The sequence below is a fragment of the Trematomus bernacchii genome, unplaced genomic scaffold (genome assembly GCF_902827165.1).
Source record: "Trematomus bernacchii unplaced genomic scaffold, fTreBer1.1, whole genome shotgun sequence".
Lineage (NCBI taxonomy): Eukaryota > Metazoa > Chordata > Actinopteri > Perciformes > Nototheniidae > Trematomus > Trematomus bernacchii.
In genome coordinates, this window is record NW_022987899.1 from 3419459 (window position 1) to 3445795 (window position 26337).

At 40.8% G+C, this 26337-nt stretch overlaps 2 protein-coding genes across 4 annotated transcripts in view; one reads left to right on the forward strand and one right to left on the reverse strand.

Annotated features, from left to right (window-relative positions):
- Nucleotides 1-26337, forward strand: part of veph1 (ventricular zone expressed PH domain-containing 1) — an 81174-nt gene that overhangs the window by 12644 nt on the left and 42193 nt on the right. For all 3 annotated transcript variants that reach the window (XM_034114620.1, XM_034114621.1, XM_034114622.1), the window contains exons 5-6: nt 23094-23257; nt 25824-26033. In XM_034114620.1, coding sequence (XP_033970511.1) covers nt 23094-23257; nt 25824-26033 — 374 coding nt within the window. The remainder of the gene's footprint in view (nt 1-23093; nt 23258-25823; nt 26034-26337) is intronic.
- Nucleotides 6978-13836, reverse strand: ptx3a (pentraxin 3, long a). Its single transcript, XM_034114623.1, has 4 exons — nt 13553-13836; nt 10563-10722; nt 9841-10277; nt 6978-8197 (listed from the first exon to the last, which is right to left on the reverse strand). Exons 1-4 carry the CDS (start codon nt 13689-13691, stop codon nt 7542-7544), a joined length of 1392 nt encoding a protein of 463 aa, XP_033970514.1. The 5' UTR covers nt 13692-13836; the 3' UTR covers nt 6978-7541.

Sequence of the window (26337 nt, forward strand, 5' to 3'; positions counted from 1 at the left end):
TACAATGTTTTAAAACAAATGCCTGTCGTATGTATTCAAATACATTTTCTTTAACTGCTGCCAAATGTTGATTCTAAAGAAAGAATAAACACATAATAGACAAATGGATAGGTAGCTAGGTAGCTGGCTTTTGCTAGCATGTTAAATACATAGCTAACGTTCACTAGCTAGACAGACAGACAGACAGACAGACAGACAGACAGACACACAGACACAAAGTAACTAGGTGGCTAGGTAGCTAATTTATCTAGCTTGTTAAGTAGATAGATAGATGGATGGATGGATAGATAGATGGATGGATGGATGGATGGATAGATAGATAGATGGATGGATGGATGGATGGATAGATGGATGGATAGATGGATGGATAGATAGATAGATGGATAAGTAATGCAATTGTTTTATCATTGTGTCATTTAAACATGTTTCTTTGTAACATGTACACTTTGTAGTTCACATATCAAATTCCTGGCGGTCTGACGCTCAGGGGAGATACAGTCACAATGTTTGTTTCCAAAAGATGTATGACCTCTCGTCATAATATCACACTTTGGGACTCTCGTGTACACCAACATGAAGTGAACCCTGGCCTTGTTTTTGAAAGCTTAAAAAGAGTGATAAATGAAAAAAAGAAAAGAAAGAGAAGTACAGGGTGAAAGGAAGAGGAAATATGAGAGGGATAGAAAGTGTTATGCAAATAAACACTAAAGCTTCTAGTGGCTAGAATCCAGGGTTGATGAACTGATGGTGGGCCTGATAGGTAGAGCAGAAATATAACAAACACACAGGGTTCGGAGGGGTAAAGCTAATTCAGGCAAGGGGCGTATAGATAAACGTGTTTTATTACATGTAGTCCATTATGTGCATCATCATGTGCAACTATACTAACCAAACAAGGACCTTAATGAACAAACCGATTCTTCATAGTGTCGGTAATGGTCAAAAACGTATAACATTCTTGGAAAAAACATAAACAAAAGACTACAAACACATGCCAGACTGTATGCGCGCACACACACGCACGCACGCACACACACACACTCACACAGACACACATAGTTTGTTAGCTCTGTTTCTCCCAGCAGCCCCTCTGTTCAGGAAGTGAGCTGATGTAATGGGATGGTTGATGGGGGGTGTGATGAAACTTTGGTCACAGGAGCTAGCTGGATGGACTGTGTGTTATTTGTGATGGCACATTACATGCTGTATTTCCATCGTATATCTTTCAGCTTAGAGAGTGTGTGTGTGTGTGTGTGTGTGTGTGTGTGTGTGTGTGTGTGTGGGTGTGTGTGTGTGTGTGTGTGTGTGTGTGTGTGTGTGTGTGTGTGTGTGTGTGTGTGTGTGTGTGTGTGTGTGTGTGTGTGTGTGTGTGTGTGTGGTGTGTGTGTGGTGTGTGTGTGTGTGTGTGTGTGTGTGTGTGTGGTGTGTGTGTGTGTGTGTGTGTGTGTGTGTGTGTTGTGTGTGTGTGTGTGTGTGTGTGTGTGTGTGTGTGTGTGTGTGTGTGTGTGTGTGTGTGTGTGTGTGTGTGTGTGTGTGTGTGTGTGTGTGTGTGTGTGTGTGTGTGTGTGTGTGTGTGTGTAACAGGGAGCAGGATGCATGAAGGTTTTATAGCCTGCTACAGTAAGCCGCAACAGGCCATGGTAATTGTCAAATGTCACACACACATTCACACACACATTCACACACACACACACACACACACACACACACACACACACACACACACACTCTCTCTCGCAATAGTATATATCTTACACATATGGCATTATTTAAGCCCTATAAGCATAGTTCCTTCCTTTTCAAAGTACAGTCAAATCTGATTTTATGGTAACACTGCAGTGTGGTATGTGTCGTCTTTCAAATGCATGTTATTTCCTTTCTCCCCTGCTGTGAAACATGTGTAGTTACTGTACTCTGGTTTGTAAGGTTAGGACCAGGCAGAGTGATTAGACTTCAGGGAGGGTGGGTTTGATGGAAGTCTGTGAAAGGTAGAATGCGCTAACAGGTCACAGTTTCAGAAACAGTTGGAGACTCTGCAGAGCTGCAGGTGAAACATGTTATATTTCATATAGCTGGATGGGTTTCAGGAAACTGTAAAGCATGTGTTAGCCCAAAATCAACTTACATGCTTAGTATCTGCTCTTTCAGATATATTTTCAGTGAGATGGTTTTGGGAGATTCCATGAACGGGGTCTACGTATAGGCATATGTCTTGAATTCACATCATAATCTGTGTTATTCAAACAAGGTTTCTTAAAGAGGACATATTTTGCTAGAGAAGCCAAAGATTATCACCTATTATGCGAAATCCACCTTTTCATGTCTTTTATTCATCAACATGCGTCCCCTCTGTGTAAAGAGATTCTGAAAGTATCAGGAGAAAAGATTCTCTCTCTTTTTGTCCTGATCCATTTATATAAAAACCTGTCTGTAGCCCAAAATCAACTTACATGCTTAGTATCTGCTCTTTCAGATATATTTTCAGTGAGATGGTTTTGGGAGATTCCATGAACGGGGTCTACGTATAGGCATATGTCTTGAATTCACATCATAATCTGTGTTATTCAAACAAGGTTTCTTAAAGAGGACATATTTTGCTAGAGAAGCCAAAGATTATCACCTATTATGCGAAATCCACCTTTTCATGTCTTTTATTCATCAACATGCGTCCCCTCTGTGTAAAGAGATTCTGAAAGTATCAGGAGAAAAGATTCTCTCTCTTTTTGTCCTGATCCATTTATATAAAAACCTGTCTGAAAATGAGCTGATCAGATTTTGGCCACTTTGTGATGTCATAACGTTTTTTTGGCTTGTGTAACCATTAGCCAATCACCAACAAAGGTAACCCCCCCCCCCCCCCCCCCCCCCCCCACACCTTATCACCTGAATCTCCTCCTAGAGCACCATTGTGTTCTTTTTAACCAAATGTCTCTCAGAGGGGCGTGGGGAGTGGCTCCTTATTTTCATCTAAAGTAAGGCGTTTCAGCACTTTTGAAACAGGGCTGAAACAGAGGGGATTATGGGATGCTGCAATGATCTGTTTGGTATTTCGAGCCAAACACTTCAGAGACATGGGGTGTTTCTCAATGTCAAGGAAGGATGCTCCAGAGCCACTATTTCAAGGATGCTACGTCATCGAGTCCCGCCAAAGGACTGTTCCAATGTCCAGGCTCCTTGGAATTCTACCGAGCCCGGCGTCCTTCGTAGCGAGAAATTTCGCTCATGTCATGACTCTCTAAATGGTCGTACTCACAGATGAACTCCCCTGTTTTTGATTTCGCTTATTTCTCCGTCTCTGAAGTCTTACAGGGTTTGCACTCAATTGATCCTAAAAAGTCTGCCGGGCCTGACGGCCTCGACCCGTTCTTTTTAAAAATTGCAGCTCAGATTATAGCACAACCAGTAACTGATATTTGTAATCTCTCCCTGTCCACTCACACACTGTCAGCTGTGTGGAAGCAAGCTCTGGTATCGCCCCTCTTGAAAGCTGGTGATCCCACGGAGTTGAATAACTATCGTCCTATCTCAAATGTTTCTGTGTTATCAAAGATTCTTGAGTCCCTTGTTTCTACTCAGCTAAAACTTTTTTTAAATTCACACAACATCCTTAACCCTATGCAATCTGGATTCAGATCAAAGCAAAGTACTGTGACTGCCAGTCTGAAAGTCTTAGACGATATTAAGGCTGCTTTGGATAAGAAATCAGTTTGTGTTGCATTGTTTATTAACCTAGCCAAAGCATTTGACACTGTAGATCAACACATTATGTCTAATGTTATGTCGGTGTCTCGTTTCGGTTACAATGCCATTTGCTGGTTTCAGAGTTATCTAACCGACCGTACTCAATGCGTCAGGTTGGGTAGTACTGTCTCTGACCCTGTCACCTTGGAGAAGGGAGTTCCACAGGGCTCTATTTTGGGGCCCTTGCTCTTTTTATTATATGTAAACAATATTTGTAATCAGATGCAATTTTCTACCTATCATATGTATGCTGATGACACTATTGTATACTCGTGTGCTCCTTCTCTGGATATGGCCGTTTCCAATTTAAAATCAGATTGTATCACGCTGCAGCATGCACTTCTTGATTCCAAACTGCTATTGAACAGTAAGAAAACCAAAGCAATGCTTTTTGCTCCCAAATCAGCGTCCTCCTCTTGCCTCTCCATTGACACCCTTGATGGCGTTTCTGTTGAGTTTGTTGATACCTACAAATATCTGGGCTTTTGGTTGGACAGTAATCTGAACTTTAAACACCATATTGAAGTTTTAACAAAGAAATTGAAATTCACTCTTGGCTTCCTTTTCAGACTTAAATGTTGTATTTCAATTTCATCCCGTAAAAGGTTGGTCTCTGGCTTATTCCTGTCCCAGCTGGACTACGGCGATACCATTTATAGATTTGCCTGTCCCACTGTTTTGGCCAAACTTGACCCACTTTACCATGCTGCACTGCGTTATATATCAAATGCACCCTATAGGACTCATCATTGCACACTGTATAGCCTAACTGGATGGTCCTCACTTACTATGCGTAGGATGCAGCACTGGTTTTTATTAATGTATAAAGCCATTTTAGGTAAGCTTCCACTCTACATATGTGTCAGATTTGCCCCAGTTTGCGACTCTTACAACCTCAGATCCAGTGCCTGGATACGGTTCCAGGTTCCTACTGTGCGGACTGAGGCTGGAAAAAGGAGTCTTTCTTATTATGGTCCTTGGTCTTGGAATGACCTTCAATCAAGCCTAAAAATGATGGCACTTGTCTCTATATCATGTTTTAAATTGAAGTTGTCTGAAGTCCTCACCACCAGCTGCTCTTGCAGTAACAAGTAGTGTACTTTTCTTACTGTCCTAATGTGCACAATGTAGTGACTGCTTTTTCGTCTTTTGTTTTCTTAGTTATGTTCTCTGTATTTTATATGTTTGTGTTATGTGTTATGTGTAACGTTGCTGCCTTCTTGGCCAGGTCAGCATTGAAAATGAGATTTTATCTCAATGTTTTTATCTGGTTAAATAAAGGTTAAATAAAAAATAAAAAAAATTCGAGGCAGCACATGTGTAGACTCCTTGGTCTTAAAATCCCCACAATGCTTTGCGCACGGACCAATTTCCAAATCTTTGGCGGAAATCACGCTCCATTTAAGGCGGGCCTCGCATATGACGCACACCTGTACACTTGTTAGCCTGTTCCACAATTCTTCGTTTTCCGAGGCTAGGAAGGATTCTTGCCTCGCTTCTGAAGGAAGTGACTCGGAAGACATGTCCTACCAAGGAAGCGTCCTCGACATTGAGAGACACCCACGTTCTGTATACAACTGAGACCTATAATATATTGATGAGAAACAGTATAATAGGGGACCTTTAAAGAGGACATATGGTGATCATGGTCCAAGTTCATATTAGTATTTTGTGTCTCTACTCTGACATGTCTCCACGCTTTAATGTTCAAAAAGCTCTTTATTTTTCTCACACTGCCTGTGCTGCAGCACCTCTTCACCCTCTGTCTGAAACCAGAGCCCAGTCTGCTCTGATTGGTTAGCTGACCGGCTCTGTTGTGTCATGCAGGGGGGGACAGTGTAGGAAAGAAACTCCCCTATAGGACAGGGAGGAAAAAAGCATAAAAGGGCCTCTTTAAGATAATTAGAATTGTTTCCTGCTACATTATTTATAGTACGGTTTCAGTGATTTGACCCCCAAAACCTGTTTTTATTATTAATGTAAATAGAAGGCATATTTATACTGTATGTTAACAGGACATCGGAAAACTCATTGGGAAAAGCATTTAGTTCCCTCTACATTGTTTTTTGGGGGAATGTTGATTTGATGTATTTCTTTGCTTATGTAAAGAATCTTTATGACTGGAGTTTGGCCCTTATTTAATTCAGAAACAGTTGCAGGTTTATTGCATTTGAATAACTTTTGAATGACTTTGAAATTTAAAAAAAACACTGCTTACAAGCAAGAGATTATATTATAACTTGTTTATTCACTCCTCACTCTCCATTCATCCAGTCATGTTATGCAAAATATATTTATGTACAAAAATACATTCACCTTTTCACAAGAATAACACAGAAACATAAAAGAAAACAATTTACAGTATAATACAAGACAACTTAAAGATTAGTGTAAACATTGTCCTCTTTTATCAAATAGCAAAAAAGTCAAATTCACATTAGAAATATTACAGTTTTACTCTTATTGCTTTATGCGGTGCCAAAAAACACACATATATTACCCTAAAATTAAATGAGAACCACTGAACAAAGTAGAACAGGAATTATATAACTCATATCAATGTAAACATGGAAATGTAAGGGCTTGAAAAAGCTTGCACAAATATAATAAACAATAAGTCCCTAATTTATTGTTGTTTGAAGCTGTTGCTGGTTTCCATGCTTGAGATGAAAGCGAGGACAGCAGTAACATCGGTATTTTGTACTACACTATTGACACATTAGTATCTGCTTTTAATCATAAAGGGGATAGAAAACATGTTTCTTATATTAACAGGTTTTGCATTGATTATTGAGCTATTTCTATACACATCTAGATAGAAAGAGAGTGAATGCATCAGTACTCTATAGTTACAAGATAATCTCTTGTAAATCTGTGTCACCTCATTTCCTCTCCTGCACGCCTGTCTGCTGATTACTCCGTTTACTGGCTCAGAACCAGTCCGCTTAAACAAAACACTCTTTGTTTTTTTTGCAGTCTAATTGAGTCTTTGGTAAATACAGCACATTGCCTTCCACAATACAATTTGTCTAAGCTTTTTGTAGGCTAGTGTGTGTGTGTGTGTGTTTGTGTTGCCTTAGTTCAAAAGGTCACTGCAAAAATAAACTTCCCTTAAAGAGGATATGTTATACTAATTTTCAGGTTCATATTTATATTTAGTGTCTCTACTGTGACATGTTTACACGTTTTAATGTTCAAAAAGCTCTTTATTTTTCTCTTTTCACCCTCTGTCTGAAACCAGAGCCCAGTCTGCTCTGATTGGTTAGCTGGCTGGCTCTGTTGTGATTGGTCAACCGCTTAGAGATGTCCTGCCCCTTAGCCTATCACGTACTATGTGTTGGAGCGCTAGCCAATAGAAGCGTGAGTGTTACATAGTGATGTCACTATGTTCTGGAAGTAAACAAAGAAGTCCAATGGAGTAGCTCCAGGAAGGGGTGGGGGAGTGTGTGGGAGAGAAACTCCCTCTGGAGGGAATTTTAGGAAATTAGCCTTTACAGACCATTTACATGCACACAAACTTATATAACACACAACAGGAAAGGGAAAAACCCCTAAAACACAATAGGGCCTCTTTAAATTAGCTTTCTCTCATCTGAACATGTCCAGTAAAGTCCATCGCAGCATTAGATTTATGATAATTGAGATGAAAAAAACAAAAACATAATCAAAACTTGTAACTATAGGGACAGAGGTGATAGAAGCAGTTAGATGCTCTGTTGAGTTTTAGCATTAAAGCTTATTACGATGTTGCTCATATTCACAATTGTGATCTTTCATCCCTCACGAGGAGTGTGAATCTGTTAGTTGACGAACTGAGCGCCTCCGTGTGGCACCATCTCCGTCGCCCCCCACGCCACCACGTTCCCCCTCTGCTCGCAGCCCTGGCCCTCACGCAAAGCCAGCTGGGTAATCTCCCCCTCTGAAAGCACCCTGTCCCACATGTTCACTCCCGTCATCTTCCCCGCGAACGCCAGCTTGGGATCGAACCCTTCTTCGAACCCGGCCACCCCGCTGCCGCCGCTGGGAGTCAGAGGGCAGCAGCCGTTCCTCTCCTGCCCCAGCTGCAGTGAGCCTCCGTCGGGTATAACGTGTCCTTCGGCGACCCCAGGTGTGGAGGTCACCTTTTTCCCGCCCGCCCACAGCGTCGCCAGGCCCTGCTGGGAGGTCCACGCCCCGCACAGGTGGATCCACTCTGATCCACTCACCACCCCCCGAGCCTCCACCAGGTGAGCCTCTCCTCCGATGGTGAAGAGAGCGGAGGATTGGCCGAGCAGCAGCTGGATCTCATAAGGGTTGCGGCGGTTCCCGTAGGAGAAGAGCACGGTTCTGTTGGAGACGGCGGTCGGCTTCACCCACATGCAGACGGTGAAGGAGGAGATGGACAGAGGGACTTCAGGAATCACGGAGGTGTAGATTCGACGGGAACGCATGGGGAAGAGGAGGGCCATCTCACAACCTAAACAGCAACAAGAGGTGATAGTGTCACTGAATTGGAATCAACAGTAAGAACATCAATTCCTCTCACAAAAAGCAAACTCTCACAGTGGTCAGATGATTCCACGTTGCTTGAAATTGCATTTAAACATAATTTATAGAACATTCCTGCACCACTCTATTATATTTACAAATGGCTCTGCGCAAAATGGATTTGAAATGCTTGTAAAGCCATTTGGTGCACACACAAGGTGGCAATCTTGGATACAGAAGTTCAGCTGAAGTTCAGGTGATGAGATCATGAATCAGAGAGTTTTTTTCCCCTACCCCCACGAAAACACACACACTGCAAAACATTTTGTGTATTCCTTTTAGGGGGTCCTTCCCAGGTAATGTATCCTCCATTACATAATCCAATGTTTGTGTATTTTGAGTTTATGAGCTCTGTAGGAGGTATGGCAGGAGAAACCTAACCTTCGTCATAGACTTTGTACTTTTTAATCTCTCTCTCCCTCAGTCTCTAGATCCTTATTACATGTTACATTTGTCTCAGGTTTCTGCCACCCAGAAAAAAAAGAGGGTGTGTGTGTGTGTGTGTGTGTGTGTGTGTGTGTGTGTGTGTGTGTGTGTGTGTGTGTGTGTGTGTGTGTGTGTGTGTGTGTTGTGTGTGTGTGTGTGTGTGTGTGTGTGTGTGTGTGTGTGTTGTGTGTGTGTGTGTGTGTGTGTGTGTGTGTGTGTGGTGTGTGTGTGTGTGTGTGTGTGTGTGTGTGTGTGTGTGTGTGTGTGTGTGTGTGTGTGTGTGTGTGTGTGTGTGTGTGTGTGTGTGTGTGTGTGTGTGTGTGTGTGTGTGTGTGTGTGTGTGTGTGTGTGTGTGTGTGTGTGTGTGTGTGTGTGTGTTTCCATCTGGTTCTGCTTTTCCTAGTTTGTTTTGGTGTGGTTTTTGTAGCGACTGGCTAACGAGAACACCTCCCTCTGCTCTCTGTATGTAGGTCAGATTCACATTCTGGACTGTAAAGGTGTGTGCATGCTTCAGACGACTGACATGAGTGGTTCCTCACTCAGTGACACTTAACATTATTATTACTTGTTGTTTGGATGGACAGTATACCAGAGTAGTAGCTCTGCTAAAAGAAAAACCATCTCAAAATCGGAGAATATTTGTGCCTACGGTCAGTCCAACAAGACGTCTGTTCTCTAATTTTCTTTCCATGCGTTTATTGGCTTGCATTATTATCCTTAAGCGTCTAATACTAAAATGAAAATCAAAGGCTGAAGGCAAATCTTAAAGATTGATGGACAAAGTCTGACTCTGCCTGAGCTAAAGGTTTGACCAATTAGTTTTTTATCTTGTGTGATGACTCAACAAAATGTTGGTATAAAAACTGTTCAACAAACAGAAATACATTATAGCGCTGACCCTATTCCTAATGTCAGTAAGTGAAAGGAAAGGGATATGTTAGGATAACATGCCTGGAGACAGACAGGATAAGTGGAAAAGCTGTTAAGTAAATAACACAAGCTGCATGATTAGACGTTCAGAAACAACTTGACCTGAATGTGTCAAAGCAGACGAGAAAAATGAAGATGGAATGTTTTGTTGTGAAATGCGAAGACATTTACAAAGAGGTAATGACAGACACACAGATTGTAGGATGGATATCTCACCTGCGGGTAGTTGTCTTTGCCTCGATGACCTCAGAACCTCCCCCAGTTCCTCCCTCGTCTGCTGCAGCGCGGCCAGCAAGCCGTCCAGAGCCCCCTCTCGGGATGGGACATGTTGCTCCTGGTGTTCGTTCCCTGCTGCCTCTGGGAGCTTGGATACCATCTTAACATCCATCCCCATCCCAGCTCGTGGGCCGTTCCTGAGGCAACTGTGCTCCATCTTGGCGAGTCGGGTAGCTTGTAGTATTGTTGCGGAGAGGAGCTGCTGCAGCCTCTCATCGAGGTGGTCGGATGTCCCGGCGGAATTCCTGGCAGAAGTCTGATCTCTGGGTTTGATGCGCTCCATTGTTTCTTTGAGGCGGCCCTCCAGCTGCAGGGCCATCCTTCTTCCTGCCGTCTCCACCGCAACCCCACAGGAACCGCCATACTGGGCTACAAACCTGACCAGAAGAACCAGTAAAACAAGTGTGAACCTCTCGAATGTATCATTCTCAGTAACCAAGGCTCATTATGCACTAAATCTTATCTCTAAACCATTGAGATTTAAAGAAAGCAGATACATTCAGGATACTTGTCGAGTACTCTGCTAGAAATCGGATCCATGCCTGAGCTGTTAATATTTCTGCTGAGTCAATTCATTTTATTAGCTTAACTTGCGCAGCTATCAAAAAAACGAATTCATGAGCGTAACAACTCGCACCTCTGATCCCTTTGTCCAAACCAACCTGAGCATTTCCCCGCGCAGCGACCCCATCTCCACCTTGATGATGTCGTCTGCGTACTGCAGCATCATGTTCTCCCTCATCTGACTGTTCTCCAGCATCGAGAAGAGTTTGTCCCATTTGGTCAGGTCCCGAGAACTGCAAGGGACTGGAGTGGGCGTGGCTGGATAGAGGGATAGTAAAAAGAGAGAAAGATATTGAAACGGAAAATAACGTCTTGTCACATATGCCTTATTAAGTACTGGTACATCCAGTCAGAGCACAAGTGCCGTTACTCTGCATAGCATCGCCAGCATTATCAACTTTTAGGAAGCTAGCTAAGATTGCCTAGCTACAAAAAGGTTCAAAGCTACAAAAGGTGAATTTTTTTTGCGACAACTGCAATATTAGAAAGAATATTGATGGTGCAACATGATGAACACACCCGCTTTTGTTTGTAGTTTAACCAAAGATGTACACACAACTATCACTGGGTTACGTTGATACTGAAAAAAACGTCTTCCCTGTCCCATGCCCGCCTGTGGATAATAATAGCACAGTTCTTCAACGACGATTTAAACTCCTAAAGCATTCCTCTGTCCTTGGGTTTAAAAACGAGAGTAATGCACTTTATTACACAATTGTGTGTAGTTATTTTCCAGATGCTAGGGCAGGTGTTGCTTGAACATTATTATCATCTCTCGGGCTCTGACAGGAATGTCAAGGTCCAACATGTTTTGGTTTACTGGAAGAAGAGAAGAAATCCTGCAGGATGAGGATGTTTAGTCACAGAGAACAGCAGGTAAAATGAAGGGTTAAGATGGGGACACGGGAGGAAGTGAGGATGTTAGTGAAGAGATAAGAACGTGAGAAAGAAGGGGCACAATTGACTCATAAAACACTTTGCTCCTTGCCTGAAGGAAAGAACGTCTCTTTGACTGAATTGTAAAGGAAGTAGATGCTGGGAGTTGGGGAGAGATAAAGCAGAGCCTGGGGAGTGGGAATATGTGTCACACACACGGTTCTGATTAACATGTTTACCTCACACACTCTGTTTATACCTGCAGACGTTTTCTAGAGCGGTTTCATCACAGGACTGCAGGATTTGTTTTTGGCTGCCTGTCCCCGAAGGTTCAAAGTAATTTAGACAGAAGGGTTCGTGCACTCTGCTCCCTCTGACTTACAAAACTATAAGCGCAGGTCTGTCAGGATTATGAAGGATTTTGATGGATCTGGGGGGGGGGGGGGGGAGTAGAGTGTAAAATGACCTTTGAAATGGGCTTAGCCTTTTGACCTCCTTAGTTTGAAGGCGTATAACAACTATTATGCTACTGTATCTCTTATTTTGAATTGATTACTAGTTATTTAATGCAGGATTACTACGTGTTCAGTTCTATTTCTTTAATAGTTTCCACTTCTGTAATGAATGCAGTGCAGGAATGAATCTAGACACCATGCGTTGGATGCACACATGTACATTACAACATGCAGTGGAAAACAGTCACATGGAAAATGACTTCATGTAGTAGAAGTACAACCTGTACCCTCCGTTAGCCAACACTTACTTAATTTTTTATCGCCCACATGTTTAGCCAGGCCTTCATTTTAAAAGTATGTCATGACCCTTCTTACGTTGCTCCCATTGGTTTATATTCCACTAAGAAATGTAGATATTTAACCCTTGACTGGGCAAACACATATTTATATTGTGTAACATTAATTGATTGGTATTTTCTACATTGCACCCATATTACACCATGCGCCCCTATTACACCATAAGTACACCGTATTACTGCTTTCATTACACCCACCATTTCTGTATGGTGTAACATGGGTTAAGGTTAAGCAGGTAGGAACTAAAGTGATTTAACATGTGTGTGTTTCTTTGTTTTCCTTCTTCTTGCTACCACCTATTCTTGCAGAAACAACCTCTTTATGTTTTTCTTTAAGTGCTTTTATTTTCCTATTCTCAGTCGTGTGTTAAAGGCACTCATTTGGCTAGGTTTAATCACAGTGCTGTGCCCAGAGCAGAGTTTTGCTGCCTGTAATTACACCTCCTGCCAGGTTTAAAACAACAAATAAATTCAAAGTTTGAGGGGCCCGTACAAACACTTTCTCCTTCGTGTACACACTTGAAAACATTCTTTCCTCTCACAAAAAGGGGATGCTTTCCAAAACAGTGGAGAGACGTGTTTCATAATGCTATACTGAGATTACAGAGCAGCAACTCATGCTGTTATATCTGAGGCTCGAGCTTTAAAAAAAAAACTTTCTGGCTCAGCATATTCTGCCAACAGTCTGTTTGATCTACTGTACAGTCAGGCTAAGGGGCTACATGTAACCAGTTCACGTAATCACGATACAAATAAAATATTGCATACAAAAATATGTAATCAGATTTCTGTTACAAAATAAATTTAAATTACTAAAAATGGTGGAATACAAGCAGGATTAAAATGTTAGTCAAAACTAAAAAGAGCATATAGTGTTTGTTGTAAAAGGATCAGATTGTATTTCTTCTTTGTAAGCTTCACTGTTCTGTAGGCTAATACTTTAAGTGTGAATATATACGCCCACATGTTCTTACAGGTAACTAGCAATTGTAACTGTCTTTATCCCTCCTATTCTGCAACCTGCTATATTCCTCTATTTACCCTCTATCTATCATTTTTTAATCTCTCTGTCATATAGTTAATTTTTTACTTAAATCTCAGTGACAACTGACGTTCTAACCACTCAGTTTTAATGCTCCTACAGTATATTTGTGACATCATTTTCAGTCTTAAGGAGCGTGTCAAATGTCGATTCCCACTGTGGTTATTAATGATAAATGGAGGATGAATCCTAATGTCCTGAGCTCACCTTTCACACAACCCCAATGCATGAATCCTCCAAGAAATCAATCCCATGCTCCGTTATTAAATTAAACTGCAACCATGTCCATGTGGGAGTCCTAATCTGATAACACACACACACTAACACACACACACACACAAACACGGTTTAACACTTACGTTCTGGTGTTTCGCCATCGCCGATTTCATTGTAGAAGGTGTCAGTGTAGTTGACCTCAAAATCATCCTCGTACGTGAAAACCAGACACACACACGCCGACAGCACACACACTGCCTGGGGGAGCATCCACCGAAACATGCTGAGTGAAGGTGTGTGAATGAGTGAGAGTGAATTAGTGAGAGTGAATGAGTGTGTTAAGTTTCAGCCCTTCCTAACTGCTTGTCTATTTGTGTGTGTGTCTCTGCTGCTTCTCCCTGTCTCTCACCTTCTGCAGCTCAGCAGGTCCACAGCTCTCTTTTCTACCCCCTTACTCTCTCACACTGTGTTTGTCCCTCCTCCCTTATGACTCTCTCCTCTCCCCCTCTCTCTTGTTAAATGCTGAGCAATCCTTTGGCAGGAAGCCCGGCAGTGTATGCACTTCAACCAGAGAGAGGGGCTGCATGCTACACACACACACACACACACACACACACACACACACACACACACACACACACACACACACACAGTACATTTTGTAACAATAGATGGGGAAATTGGTGAGTTACACAAAACATTAATAATGACAATTAATGTACGTATGAAAATTGATGATGTATCCGTTATTAGATTACATTAGATAAGATTAGTGTTCTTTTTTTTATTAAGGACAGCCACATCATCCTGCTTATCTACATACTCAATAAGCAAACGTCTTTACTCACAATATTGATCTTAAAAGGATCATATTGCTTCTGCTTAGACAAAATAGTCCATTCCACTGTGTACCAACGGCTGGAACTAAAGCAAAGTAACTTACAGTGACGGCAGCACTGACAGAGGTTTTCAGTAACTGTCCAAGTCTGTTCACATTGTCTTTGCCATTAACCAGTCTTTAAACACAGGCAGAGTCCATACTGTGTTCCTGTTAGTGTTTACTTCCTGTCTGTCTGTCTTCTTCTGCTGTTCCCTTTCGTGTTTACTTCCTGTCTTTTAGGACTTTTAGGACAGTTAAGCCATCATGAATCTAAAGTGTAGTGCTCTCCACAAATATAACGTGATACTCCTTAGCAATGGGTATTAACAACCTTTAGAATGTCCACATTTACCAATCAGAATCTAGTATTCAACTAAGCAGTGTAATAATAACTGTAACAATATCCATACGTATCAATATCTATATATATTTTTTTTTTTTTTTCCTTTCCATTTCTACTCCCTCTCTGATTTGTGGGTTGTTATTTGAAGTATTTTAGCTTCAATTAACATTCTATAATTGTTTAATCTTGTTGGGTTATGTATGCCCTGTAACCAGATCATTTCTTAAAAGTGAAAAAATAATAGTTTCACAGTCAAACATGTTGGAAATATCCTCTAAATCTCCCGTCTTGTGAAAACATGGCTTTCACAAGTTTAGAAAACTTAACAGCAGCGCTCCAGCCTAGCAGCGAGGCGGTGAGTAATGCGACGCTGGAGGTATCCCGCATGTCGTAATCGGATATAACTGCAGCACGAAAAAGAAAGAGAGGGGGAAGGGGGTAGGGGGGCAGAAACTTTCCTGATTTTTGCCCCTTGCAGAGACGTCCGTGTGTGTGTGTGTGTGTGTGTGTGTGTGTGTATGTAGGTTGATGGAAGATTGAATGGATCCCAGACGTCAGGAGTTTCTAAATGGGTTTATTGTTCTCCTGCTTTAGGGCTGTTTATTATTTATCAGTCTCAGCATGTGTGTATTTACCGTACGTGCACTTGTATGAGTGTGTGACAGTATATCTTCTTGTGTGTGTGTTTTCATTTTAGGATTTTCCCACTCATGTCCCGTTCCCACTCCCCTCCATATTTCTGTCCGCCTGTGTCTCTCTTTTTCATTGTGTGTGTTTTTTGTTCTCTTCCTGAAACACACACTTGTTCGCTTGTTGTCTGCATGGAGCCTTTTCATTCAGACAGCTGCACACAGAGAGCGGAGGCTGTGTGAAAAAGACAGAGCTGCTTCATTTATATTAGCACTTGATATAACTACAAATGAGGCAACACAATATTAGTTTAACTTATTAAACTAATAGTGTGTTGCCTTAAGCAGGAACACAAACAACTGAAGGTGTTCTTTTTTAAATGAATGATAATTATCTTGCTTATTACACGGCTACGTACTAAATTAACCAAGGACTTGTCTCACAATATTGATTAAACATGATTACATTGATTTACATATGACCGTATTGGATTAATTTGTTTGTTTACTTTTCTGTACATAATGACATCACTATGTAACACTCGCATGTCTATTGGCTAGCACTCCAACACATTGTACGTATTAGGATAAGCGGCTGGACATGTCTAATGTCACGGAGGCGTGTGGTGCAGTGGGTTGTGCGTTGGTGTTCGGATCAGGGGGTCACAGGTTCAAACCCCACTGCAGTCAGCATGTCGTTGTGTCCCTGAGACACTTCACCCCAAATTGCTCCTGTGGGGATTGCCCACAGTATTGAGTATGTAAGTCGCTTTGGATAAAAGCGTCTAACAAGTAACATATAATGTAAAGTAATGTAAGTTTTTCGACCAATCACAACAGAGTCAGCCAGCTAACCAATCAGAGCAGACTGGACTCTGGTTTCAGACAGAGGGTGAAAAGAGGTGCTGCAGCACAGACAGTATGAGAAAAATAAATAGTTTTTTGAACAGTAAAACATGGAGACATGTCACAGTAGAGACACGACAGACTAATATGAACCTGAGAATGAACAGAATATGTCGTCTTTAATGGAAACAACTAACACACAGGGCTGTGCCTATGTGTGTGCATGTGTGCGGTGTAGATATTTTCCTAATGACTGCCATCTGAGGAGAAAATGAACTGGCACCACATCATACATGCTTCTCTGACAGACCAGTAACAAAATCACTTCGGTGTGTGCATGTGCATTATTAATGATTGTTGCATTGTGTAGGTGATAAATGGGATTTATTATGATAGAAAGCATGATAGAATCCCAGGAAAGTGTATTTTTAAGGATGATATAGTTACCTTGCCTTCAAATCAGCCTGTTACTCATTAACTGCTAGAGAAGAGGCCTTTAGAGTTACGAGATACATTGAGTTTTTTACCCTGAAACCATGTTTTAAGGCATCAGGTCACTTAACAAGCCCGTATGCATTTGTTGAAGTTGGCAGAAGTCTCTGTTTTAGAAAAGAGCACCATTGCGTAATGGTGCTCTGCACACCGCAATAAAAGATACTCTATAAAAAAAAAAGACTTAATCCCAATTTGCATCACAGTTTGAGTGAGTTTGGAGGCAATAAAGTCATCTGGATAAAATGGCAGTTTTGGAAATGCTTTCAAATTGCTCAAAAAGACAAATGCATCAATGAAATGACATACTGTATACAGTAGTATAACTTCAGTAAGAGTTTTACCTCACTTTGGCAACCTTTCCTAAACAGCTGAGCAGTATTAGATGTTAAAACAACAGCAATTTCTTCAGAAAATGCGTAAGCAGTGACCAATGCCCTGCTTAAAGTTTGACTTCTTGAGATGACTTTACAACCAGGAATCTCATTCTGTATACGGTGACATCAGGCATGCAGATGTGTGACCTACACACGTCCAGCTGCACTTCGTGTGTGCTGACTCAGCGGTTAGTGTACGAAGCGCTGAGTGATGTCTATTTTTTAGTCAGGTCTCTTATACTTTATATATAAAATGAAGAAGTTCAGCATGTACGGGACATTTAGTCTTTTACACAGATGGGGTTTACCGGTTAAATTATCTGGGTGAAAGGGGAAGATGGTCATTGAGTTTAAACTTTGCAGGTGTGTGTGTGTATGTGTGTGTGTGTGTGTGTGTGTGTGTGTGTGTGTGTGTGTGTGTGTGTGTGTGTGTGTGTGTGTGTGTGTGTGTGTGTGTGTGTGTGTGTGTGTGTGTGTGTGTGTGTGTGTGTGTGGTGTGTGTGTGTGTGTGTGTGTGTGTGTGTGTGTGTGTGTGTGTGTGTGTGTGTGTGTGTGTGTGTGTGTGTGTGTGTGTGTGTGTGTGTGTGTGTGTGTGTGTGTGTGTGTGTGTGTGTGTGTGTGTGTGTGTGTGTGTGTGTGTGTGTGTGTGGCGTACATCTGGTCTGATGTTATGGTTTCTACTTCATGATTTAGATATCAAATATTTCCATGCATGAAACGCTCGGAGTCATGTGAACAGGCGATGAAATGTAACATGGGTCTTTTTGCACTCTGCTAACTGGATCCCATCCAGAGAGCTTTCATACGGGGCCAAATTCTCTAAACTATTTTTATTTGGTTGCAGTAGGGGGGTTTTCTTATACACAAAAATGTGCAGAATCTCAAATATATTACCTCTCTGGGAGACATTTGACTCCTGTCTCTTTTTTTGTTGCGTAAGTCTCCACTGCCTTCACTCGCATGGAGTTATTTGAACCTGTATGATATACGACTATCGGGACATACGTGCAAAAAATGAGTGTTGGAAGCTACAGACAAAGCTTACAGCTGTTAAGCTATCCAGAAACATCCCTCTGGATATTATGTTTGCTGATCTCTGCATTTTTTAACTGTACAATATCCTCTCTTGCATTAGAGCTCAGTGTTTTTTGGCAATAGATGTGCAATGCTGGATATTAAAGAAATGTTCTTTGTGTACCGTAGAGATGCAGAAATATTTGATAAGTCCCCGGAATACTTGACAGAAAGAAAATGCAATAATTGCTTCCAGCTTCTTACATACTAAATATGTCTTGACTTAGACTCCATGGAAATTAATCTCTTCTTAGCACCACTGTACTCCGGCAGAAAAGACAACTTACTAAATGCGTTTGTTTTTATAGGGCATGGTTTGTAATGATTTAAGGGAATGCTTCTGCAGCCATTACACAGCAAAAACACCGACAATCTTTTTATTTTTCATGACTCACAGTATTCTCCTAGGTACAAATATAGCCAGAAACTGTATTCAGGTAATATTTCTATCCAAGTTAAGCCTCTCCAGAATTGGTGAATGCTTTTTTGGTATGAACAGAGGGATTCTGACGGGACATTTTTGAGTACAGAACAGTACATTCAAGCCATCATGTTTCACAGATCAGTTAGTAATCAGGTTTTTTGAAATATGTCGTCTTTGTGTGCTAAAAAAACAAAGGTAATTACAGGATATTTTTATTGACATTTAAAAGTCATGATGATGGGCTGGGTGTATGCAGGGATGAAGGCCAGAAACTAAACAAGTGCAAACACACAATTAAAAATGATACAGTACAGTCAGAAACAATATGATGATATACGGTACAATGCGATGCAGTACAGTACAGATACAGTACGCTACCAGACATGTACATATGATACGGTACGATGAGAGACGATACATTACGATATGGTGCGATACAACATGACACGATACGTTATGTTTCAATACCCGACAATGCGATGACATACAGTATGATACAATACGGCATGGTAATTTACAATGTGATACGATACAATACAGGAAACAATCATGATTAATAATGAATACAGCATGTGTATGTCCCACATATGTACTGTCTGTAGGTTTAGCTGAGTGTGCAGGTACGCTCTATAAATCCTCCTCCGTGTGTTTCTGTGCAGACTCTCGTCTCCACCTGCCTTTTAACATTCCTCTGAACAAACCTATAAATATACTATACGACTTTTTCTATGGTGATTTGTGTGGTATAGAGATGTGTGTGTGATCTCAAAAGGTATAATCTATGCTTGAAAGGAAGAGAAAGGGACATAGTTAGAGCCGGCGATCATTTTCTAAATATTTATGTACTCTTCCGCCTTCCTCTGCCTCTGTACAGAACAGTCAGTCCTCCCTCCTGATCGGTACCAGTGAGCACTAACAGAATAAAGCCTGTGGTTAGAGTGATTTATAGCTGTAAATCACCTGTTGTGAGCCACCGTTTATCAAGGATCCTGCTGTAGGGTTTTATTGAATATGACATAAGTTCACCATGAGCTACTGAGCAGATGTTCATGATAAATAAATATGATAAATACTGTAATTTCACGTCAAGATGTCAATGCAGATGCTATTTTGCTGCTACTGAATATAAATTAAGCAGCATGTATGGTAGGTTCACCATTTTAGTCCTGTCTGAAACATATCAATGAATATTGTGTGTGTTAAGGAATAACTCTTCTAGATATCTAACCTTTTGCTCTGTGATGTTTTATGATCTACTCTGATGTCTGTTATCTCCTTTAAGGAAAGGCATTGGTGCCATATGTGTTGTTGTCACCAGTTTGTGACCGGTCAACTTGTCTGGCACGAATGGTAATTATTGTGAGAACGCTGAGGCACTTCTTTATCGGTGTTTGTGGACTCTAAGATGTGAAATCTTTGAGGCCATAAGTGTCGGACGCAGGTGGTTCAGTGTTCCCAGCTGTTTAGTCTACTCCTTCAGAGATGTTGATTACTCTCTGTGAACCCGTTAAAAGGTCTAGCATAGAGAGAGGGTCTTCAGAATTGACGTGGCAACTCTACCGTGAAGTCAGACCCTCTGACTCTTTGACTTGTGATGTGAATCCTCCGGCCGATACTCTGAATAAACCCATCAGTGTTTGACATCAAAAGCTCCAACTCTCACCGTGTCTCCTTCCTGAGTCGGTGACTCCCACTGCATTGCTACACAGAAGTTTCCCCCACAGTGTGGATTGCCTTTAAATTTAACAGTAATGGTTCCTAAATATTGAATCCTAATCATTTTAGTGGTGATGACGATAATGATGAGCGGAAGAAGAATAACTCAATACACTAACGTAATACTGAGAGGGACCTACTACCAGACTTAAGCACTCAAGATAAAAAAAATCGTCTAATGCACAGTTGTTACTCGGCTTAGTTGAATACTCAATTCTGATTGGTCAATTTGGACATTCCAGAGTTCTGTTATTTTTTGCTAGCAGAACGTTGCTAAGGATAACATGACCGTTGCTAAGGAGCATCCAAGGTTTATGTGCAGTCATATCAATCCGTAGAAAGAAGTCTGGTCACTTTAACGTCAGCTGTGGACGACAACATACATTTGTCTCCATCAGAAAACACAGAGGAATACTTTTTGAATAATTATTTTTTTATTTGTGGAGAGAATAAAACCTTGGATTTGTGATGGCTAAACTGTAAAGAAATTGAAAAAGAGAACAAGAGAAGGAAAGACTTTAAAAGACGTGCGCTGGACATTAGAGAAAACCACACAAGAAGACAGACAGGAAGTAAACACTAACAGGAACACAGTATGGGTTCTGCAGTGTTTAAAGACTGGTTAATGGAAAATAAAATGTGAACAGACTTGGACAGTTAAAGAAAATGTCGATCAGTGCTGCCGTCATTTTAAGTTACGATGCCGTCGCTGCAGTTTTAGCCATTGGATCGGGCAATTTTGTCTTAGGGGAAGCAATACGACCATTTTTTATAAATATTGTAAGTCAAGGTGTTTGTTCTAGAACTTCCCAACGCGAAGGGATCGTGAATCACCCTCACACCCTCCCTAAATCTGTTGTTTACCGTCTTTCTTTACTTAGTTTTCCCATTTGTCCTGTACATTTTACAGATCATTAGAATAAATCCCGTCACATCAACACCACATGCTGCCCTGACATAAAAGAATACCATAAACAACTCTCGTATTAATCTTCAAAATGTGATGACAATATATCTCGCGTCGGTTCACTTCAGGACACAAAAAGCTATTGTTCAAAATCTTGATATGCCACCAGTAATGAACCTACCATCTGAAAACAAGAGTCTTTGTTCGTGGATGTGAATCATTTAAAGATGTTTCTTACGTGAGTCAAAGGCTGTTGGGTAATGCCGTGGGTTTTGTTGGGCTGCGTGCTGATTTAGAAATGCCTTTATGTAGAACACTGGCGTCTGCACTGACTTTTTGTTTTTTCTGCATCAGCATCTTTGAAGGAAGATTGACAACAAATGGAGAAAGTTTTATTTACTGCACACAGATGTTGTATCTTGACGTGTGTGTTCTTAGGAAAAATGGCAAATATGCAAGTTTTTTCATTTAATCGTTTATTTGAAGAGGGACAATGCATATTGATGAACATTTCAAACAAATAATGCTTTAAAACGTAAACATGCCGGATTTTAGCTTTGAGCTAATTTCCATCCGTAGTCCCTCACATACAACATTTAAGAACATGACATACATAGCAAAACTAAATACATGATATGCAGATGGGGGGGCAGTCCATGTAAACATTTATATAAAAAAACATACTTTTAAAAGACTTAAAATTGTCAAAACTCAAGAAATTGTGTTTCTCAAGGATGGTACAGTGGTGGTATGAATAAGGCTTTATGTCAAACACCTTGATAGCTCTCTTGTACAGCTGTTCTATTGGTTTCAGGTTTGTGGCACAAGCAAACGACCAGTTTGTAAAACAGTATTCAATGTGGGATAGGATCACACAGTGGAGGTATGACTTTGCAGCATTGACAGTTAAGAAAGGTCTAATTTGTTTAAAATGTTGCAAGTTGAATTTAATGGCATTGGATACTTTCTTGATATGTTTCTTAAAAGTCAAGTTTGAGTCCAGTATGACTCCAAGATACTTGAAGTGGGGGACTAGTTCTATTTCAGCTCCGTTTAAAAACACATTGGATCCTTCGATTTTGACTGGTCGTTTACTGAACAACATGCATACTGTTTTTTTTGCATTTAACTGTAAGCAAATGTTGTTCAGCCAGTGTTGAAACTTTGTACTGAACACAGATGTTGTATCTTGACGTGTGTGTTCTTATGCAAGATTTTCAAAAGGGAACTTAGGTTTCATGGGACTTTGGTCCAATTTAAATAAATATGGCTTTCAGTTCTTGTATTAGTTACACATTTATCGTCACAAAGTTAATTATTCTGGATGCATTGATTGTTTTTTGTAAATTTGATATGTAAGACAACAGAACAATGTGACCTTAGAAAATAAGAAACCAAGATATTTGGGATCAAACGTGTGTTTTCTTCAATTATAAATGCGGTTTGAGTTTAATACGTGAATTAAAATCACAGTATTTTTGAATGGAAAATTAAATGTATTGAAAGTAGCCTAAATATAAACTAAAAGAAAAATCAGGCAATATGTCTACCTATAATGTATCGATCCTTAATTAAAACGTGTTGTTATCCTGATAGTTATCCTAAAATATAAGAAAATAGTAATCTGATTATATTTTATAGTAATAGTGACTGTAAGGGAATACAGTTACCTTTCTCCTTTTAATCCTGATAACGTAATTGTGTCCCATGTTAGCCGTTACTCCCCAAGCCGGTTTATAACACAAGGAACTGACCACACAGCGCAATACATATTTAAATGTCCCAATTTGGGATCAATAAAGTACAACTTATCTTATCTTATATTTATTTCACTGTATACTCTTTTTATATGGTGTCCATTTTTTGTATGTACTGTAAGTCTTACTGAACTATCTCTCTCTCTCTCTCTCTCTCTCTCTCTCTCTCTCTCTCTCTCTCTCTCTCTCTCTCTCTCTCTCTCTCTCTCTCTCTCTCTCGCTCTCTCTCTCTATGACAGGTAACCACATGCTCTTACGAGTGTTACCCTCAGTCTACCCCCGGCAACCAGACACCATCCACGGTCACCTAGGCAACCTGACTGCAATGATGTCACAGCTGGAGTCCCCGGAGCAGCAACACCTGATCAGGCTCATTCAAATTGTCGCAGAGCAACATCCACTCGTGAGTGTTTGCATAGTTTGTTTGTGTAGATTTATAACAGGGAATGGGAATCTGATGTCATCAGCAGCAAGTCGGCCAACTTTGGAGGATACCAGCTGAAGCAAATTATTCACTTAACTTGTAAAGCTAGCAAAGTAGTGTAACTTTTAACTTTTTAAACATGGTCGGTAGGCACTGTTGTGTTGTTGACTGTTACAGCCACTCCCAAGACTAATTAACAACAACAACAAAAAAGGACCATGGGATTACATGTTATTATTTTCCAAAATGGAAACAAGAGAGACGTAGTAAACATTATCAAGAGACGCTGAGTTGTGTTGAGAGTTGCTGAACTACAGTAACACAAACCACTACACTGGGAATATGATTTAAAACATGAATCGCAGTATTCATAAATATACTGGTAGATTCAAATGCATGAAAAGCCAATGTTAAGGTCAATTATCTAAAGAGGCTTTCTCCAAAGATGGCCGACACACCCCTGAAGTTCCCTTTTCCTTTTACTAACTTTAAAGGGGACCTATCATGCAAAATGCACTTTTTGATGTCTTTTATACATAAATATGTGTCCCCGGTGTGTCGGGGAACTCACGCAGCGTCAGAAAATAAAACCCTCTCTCTTTTCCTCCGTACCCAAATCTCTAAAAACGGGGGTACAACGGAGCTGATCCAGATTTGCGTCCGATATGACGTAATATCTGAAATGTAGGCTGGCTTTACACCCACGGCCCTATCAGAAACGTTGCTATCAGAAACAATGCCCGACTGTTTTGGACGTAATATGGTCGGTGCATGTTTACATTAGCATCGCTAACACTCAGAGCTAACCTGTACTGGAGAGCATGTGTGTGAAGAAGCAGGAAATAATAAGGAACTCACCTTGTGGTATAACCGGCAAGAGAGAAAGCCTTTGAGCTCCATACTGTTTCAGAAATAATCCTTAATAATCCATGATATGGCGTTTCATCACCGCAGTATTTAGTTTAGACAGTAGCTGCCGGGTCCCGCATGAGCTCATTAAGCTTTATACCCCAAATCAGCACTTTTGGAAGTGAAGTGAAATAGAGGGATATGAGGCATGGCTAGAATGGGTGATCTGTTTGGTATTTTGAGCAAAACACTTCATAGACATGTTTTTTATATATTTTTATATATCTGAGATAACCACATGGACCTAAGTTACTTTCCCAGTGATTCAAATATATTTTGTCACATTTAAAAAAAAAAAAACGTTCTCAGCCATATCTTTGTCAGCCTTTCAGTTACTTTCTCAAAGCATGTTAACACCTTAACCGAGCAGCCTTCCATCAATAATAAATCCTAATATTAGAAATAAGTTAGACACAATACATCAGACTGGGGTTATATGAAAAAAAAACACAATCCAACTTACATGTGGGGCGTTTTTGTAACATGAATCATGCTGAATCAGACCTTTTCCCGTTAAACTTCTCCATATCCTGTAATAAGCTCACGTTGAAATATATTAAATACCCTCTGCACATAGTAAGAAATGCAGCCAAACAGAGTCAACGTGTGGTGCACATTTCTCAGGAGGAATGCCCTGAATCCTGCATATTTTGAGGCAGAGCCGCTGGTGTTCAAAATAGGGGGAAAGTACCACATGCCAGTAAACAGGGGGGTAACAGCTACTCATGCTAAGCACTACGGAAACAAAACCATCCATCTGGAGTTATTTTAATCTTCACCCCCCACACAGACGCACAAAAATATTTCTGCGATGACTGCAGCTAAACTGCTCACAATTGTTTCCAAACCTCCTGCATCCTAATACTGGAAATGATGCAGTATTACAAAGAATAAAAATGACAATGATACGGAAATTCTGAGCTAACTTTAGCATATTCTCCCTGAGGAGGAGAAAATGTTTGATGTTTTAATGAATTTCTAGAACAAGTGACTCATTCATTCATGGTATGTATTGTTAGTGTGATTCAGTCCAGTCTAGATAATGAGGAAACACTTCTCTGCATTGGTCCAGACATTGGTACATTCCAGCTTTTGTTTGATATTGGAAAGCAGTCCGCTCATCTCTCTCAAAGGGTCAATCTCCTCACCTCCAGCTTTCATTAAAATCAAGCCTGTATTTGGTATTGAGGGGTGATGCCAAAACAGTGACAGGATAACTTCTGCTGCTGAGACCCGGAAGAAAAACTATTTTTAACAGCTAAACGTCTACACCTCAAGCATATCCCAGTGTCCCCTGCAACAACATTGGTTTGTGGGTTTCAAATATGCATTTTGAAAGGCTTTAAATGAATATACACTTGATAGAATATAGTGAGGACTGTCGTGAATTAAAAATATATACTATGCTCTCATGTAGAACGTCATACATTTGACCACTTGACTCTGTGTTTATGCAGTTGAGATGTTTATCAAAGGTATAATATCTTAGCCCGAGCTGCATGTGTGTGTAATGTAACAGTACATTAGGACTGGTGTTTGAAATGACCCCAACAGAGTATGAAAACAAATTACCAGGTCTTCAATCAAGAGTAATGAATAGTACTTTCATCCCCCTCTATCTTTGTTTATTACCCAGATGTTGAGCCCTCAGGTTCCCGCTCTTGTTAGCTTCCTTGGAGACCAGTCCCTGACCGAGTGCCTGCTGGGAGCGCTGGTGGACGTGTCTCAGGCCAGCCCCTCCTCACTGGTCAGCTTCCTGCCAACGCTGAGGATTCTGGGTCAACAGTGCCCAGCTCTCCTGGGTCACGTAGCCAAAATCCATGGTGCCGTGGGAATCATCAGTGAGGTACAAACACACTCACTCAACAACACACACACAAACAAAAGTTTGCATCTGTTTGCAGCAGTGATTTGCAGTTGGTACGAAAGTGTTTACTGTAGTGACTCGGAGACGAGGGGAAAGAATTCATCCTAAAACCTGGAAATCAGTTTGCATTTTACCACTTCCGGTACTCAAAGTCTTTTCAATGTGTTTATGGTTGTGAGCCTGAAATAAAGTCTGTGGTAAACACAAGCTGAAGAAATTTGAACGTTTAGTTTTACGACACGATATACATCAGTAAGGTCCACTGAATGTCCGAAGCTTCTAT

Bases quoted from the DNA above. Each gene is read 5' to 3' on its own strand.
- ptx3a (XM_034114623.1), bottom strand. From the start codon at position 13,691: ATGTTTCGGTGGATGCTCCCCCAGGCAGTGTGTGTGCTGTCGGCGTGT. The intron at 10,723-13,552 runs GTAAGTGTTAAA...CCCTCTATCCAG, and splicing joins CGATGGCGAAACACCAGAAC to CCACGCCCACTCCAGTCCCT. The intron at 10,278-10,562 runs GTTGGTTTGGAC...TCTTCTGGTCAG, and splicing joins CTGCGCGGGGAAATGCTCAG to GTTTGTAGCCCAGTATGGCG.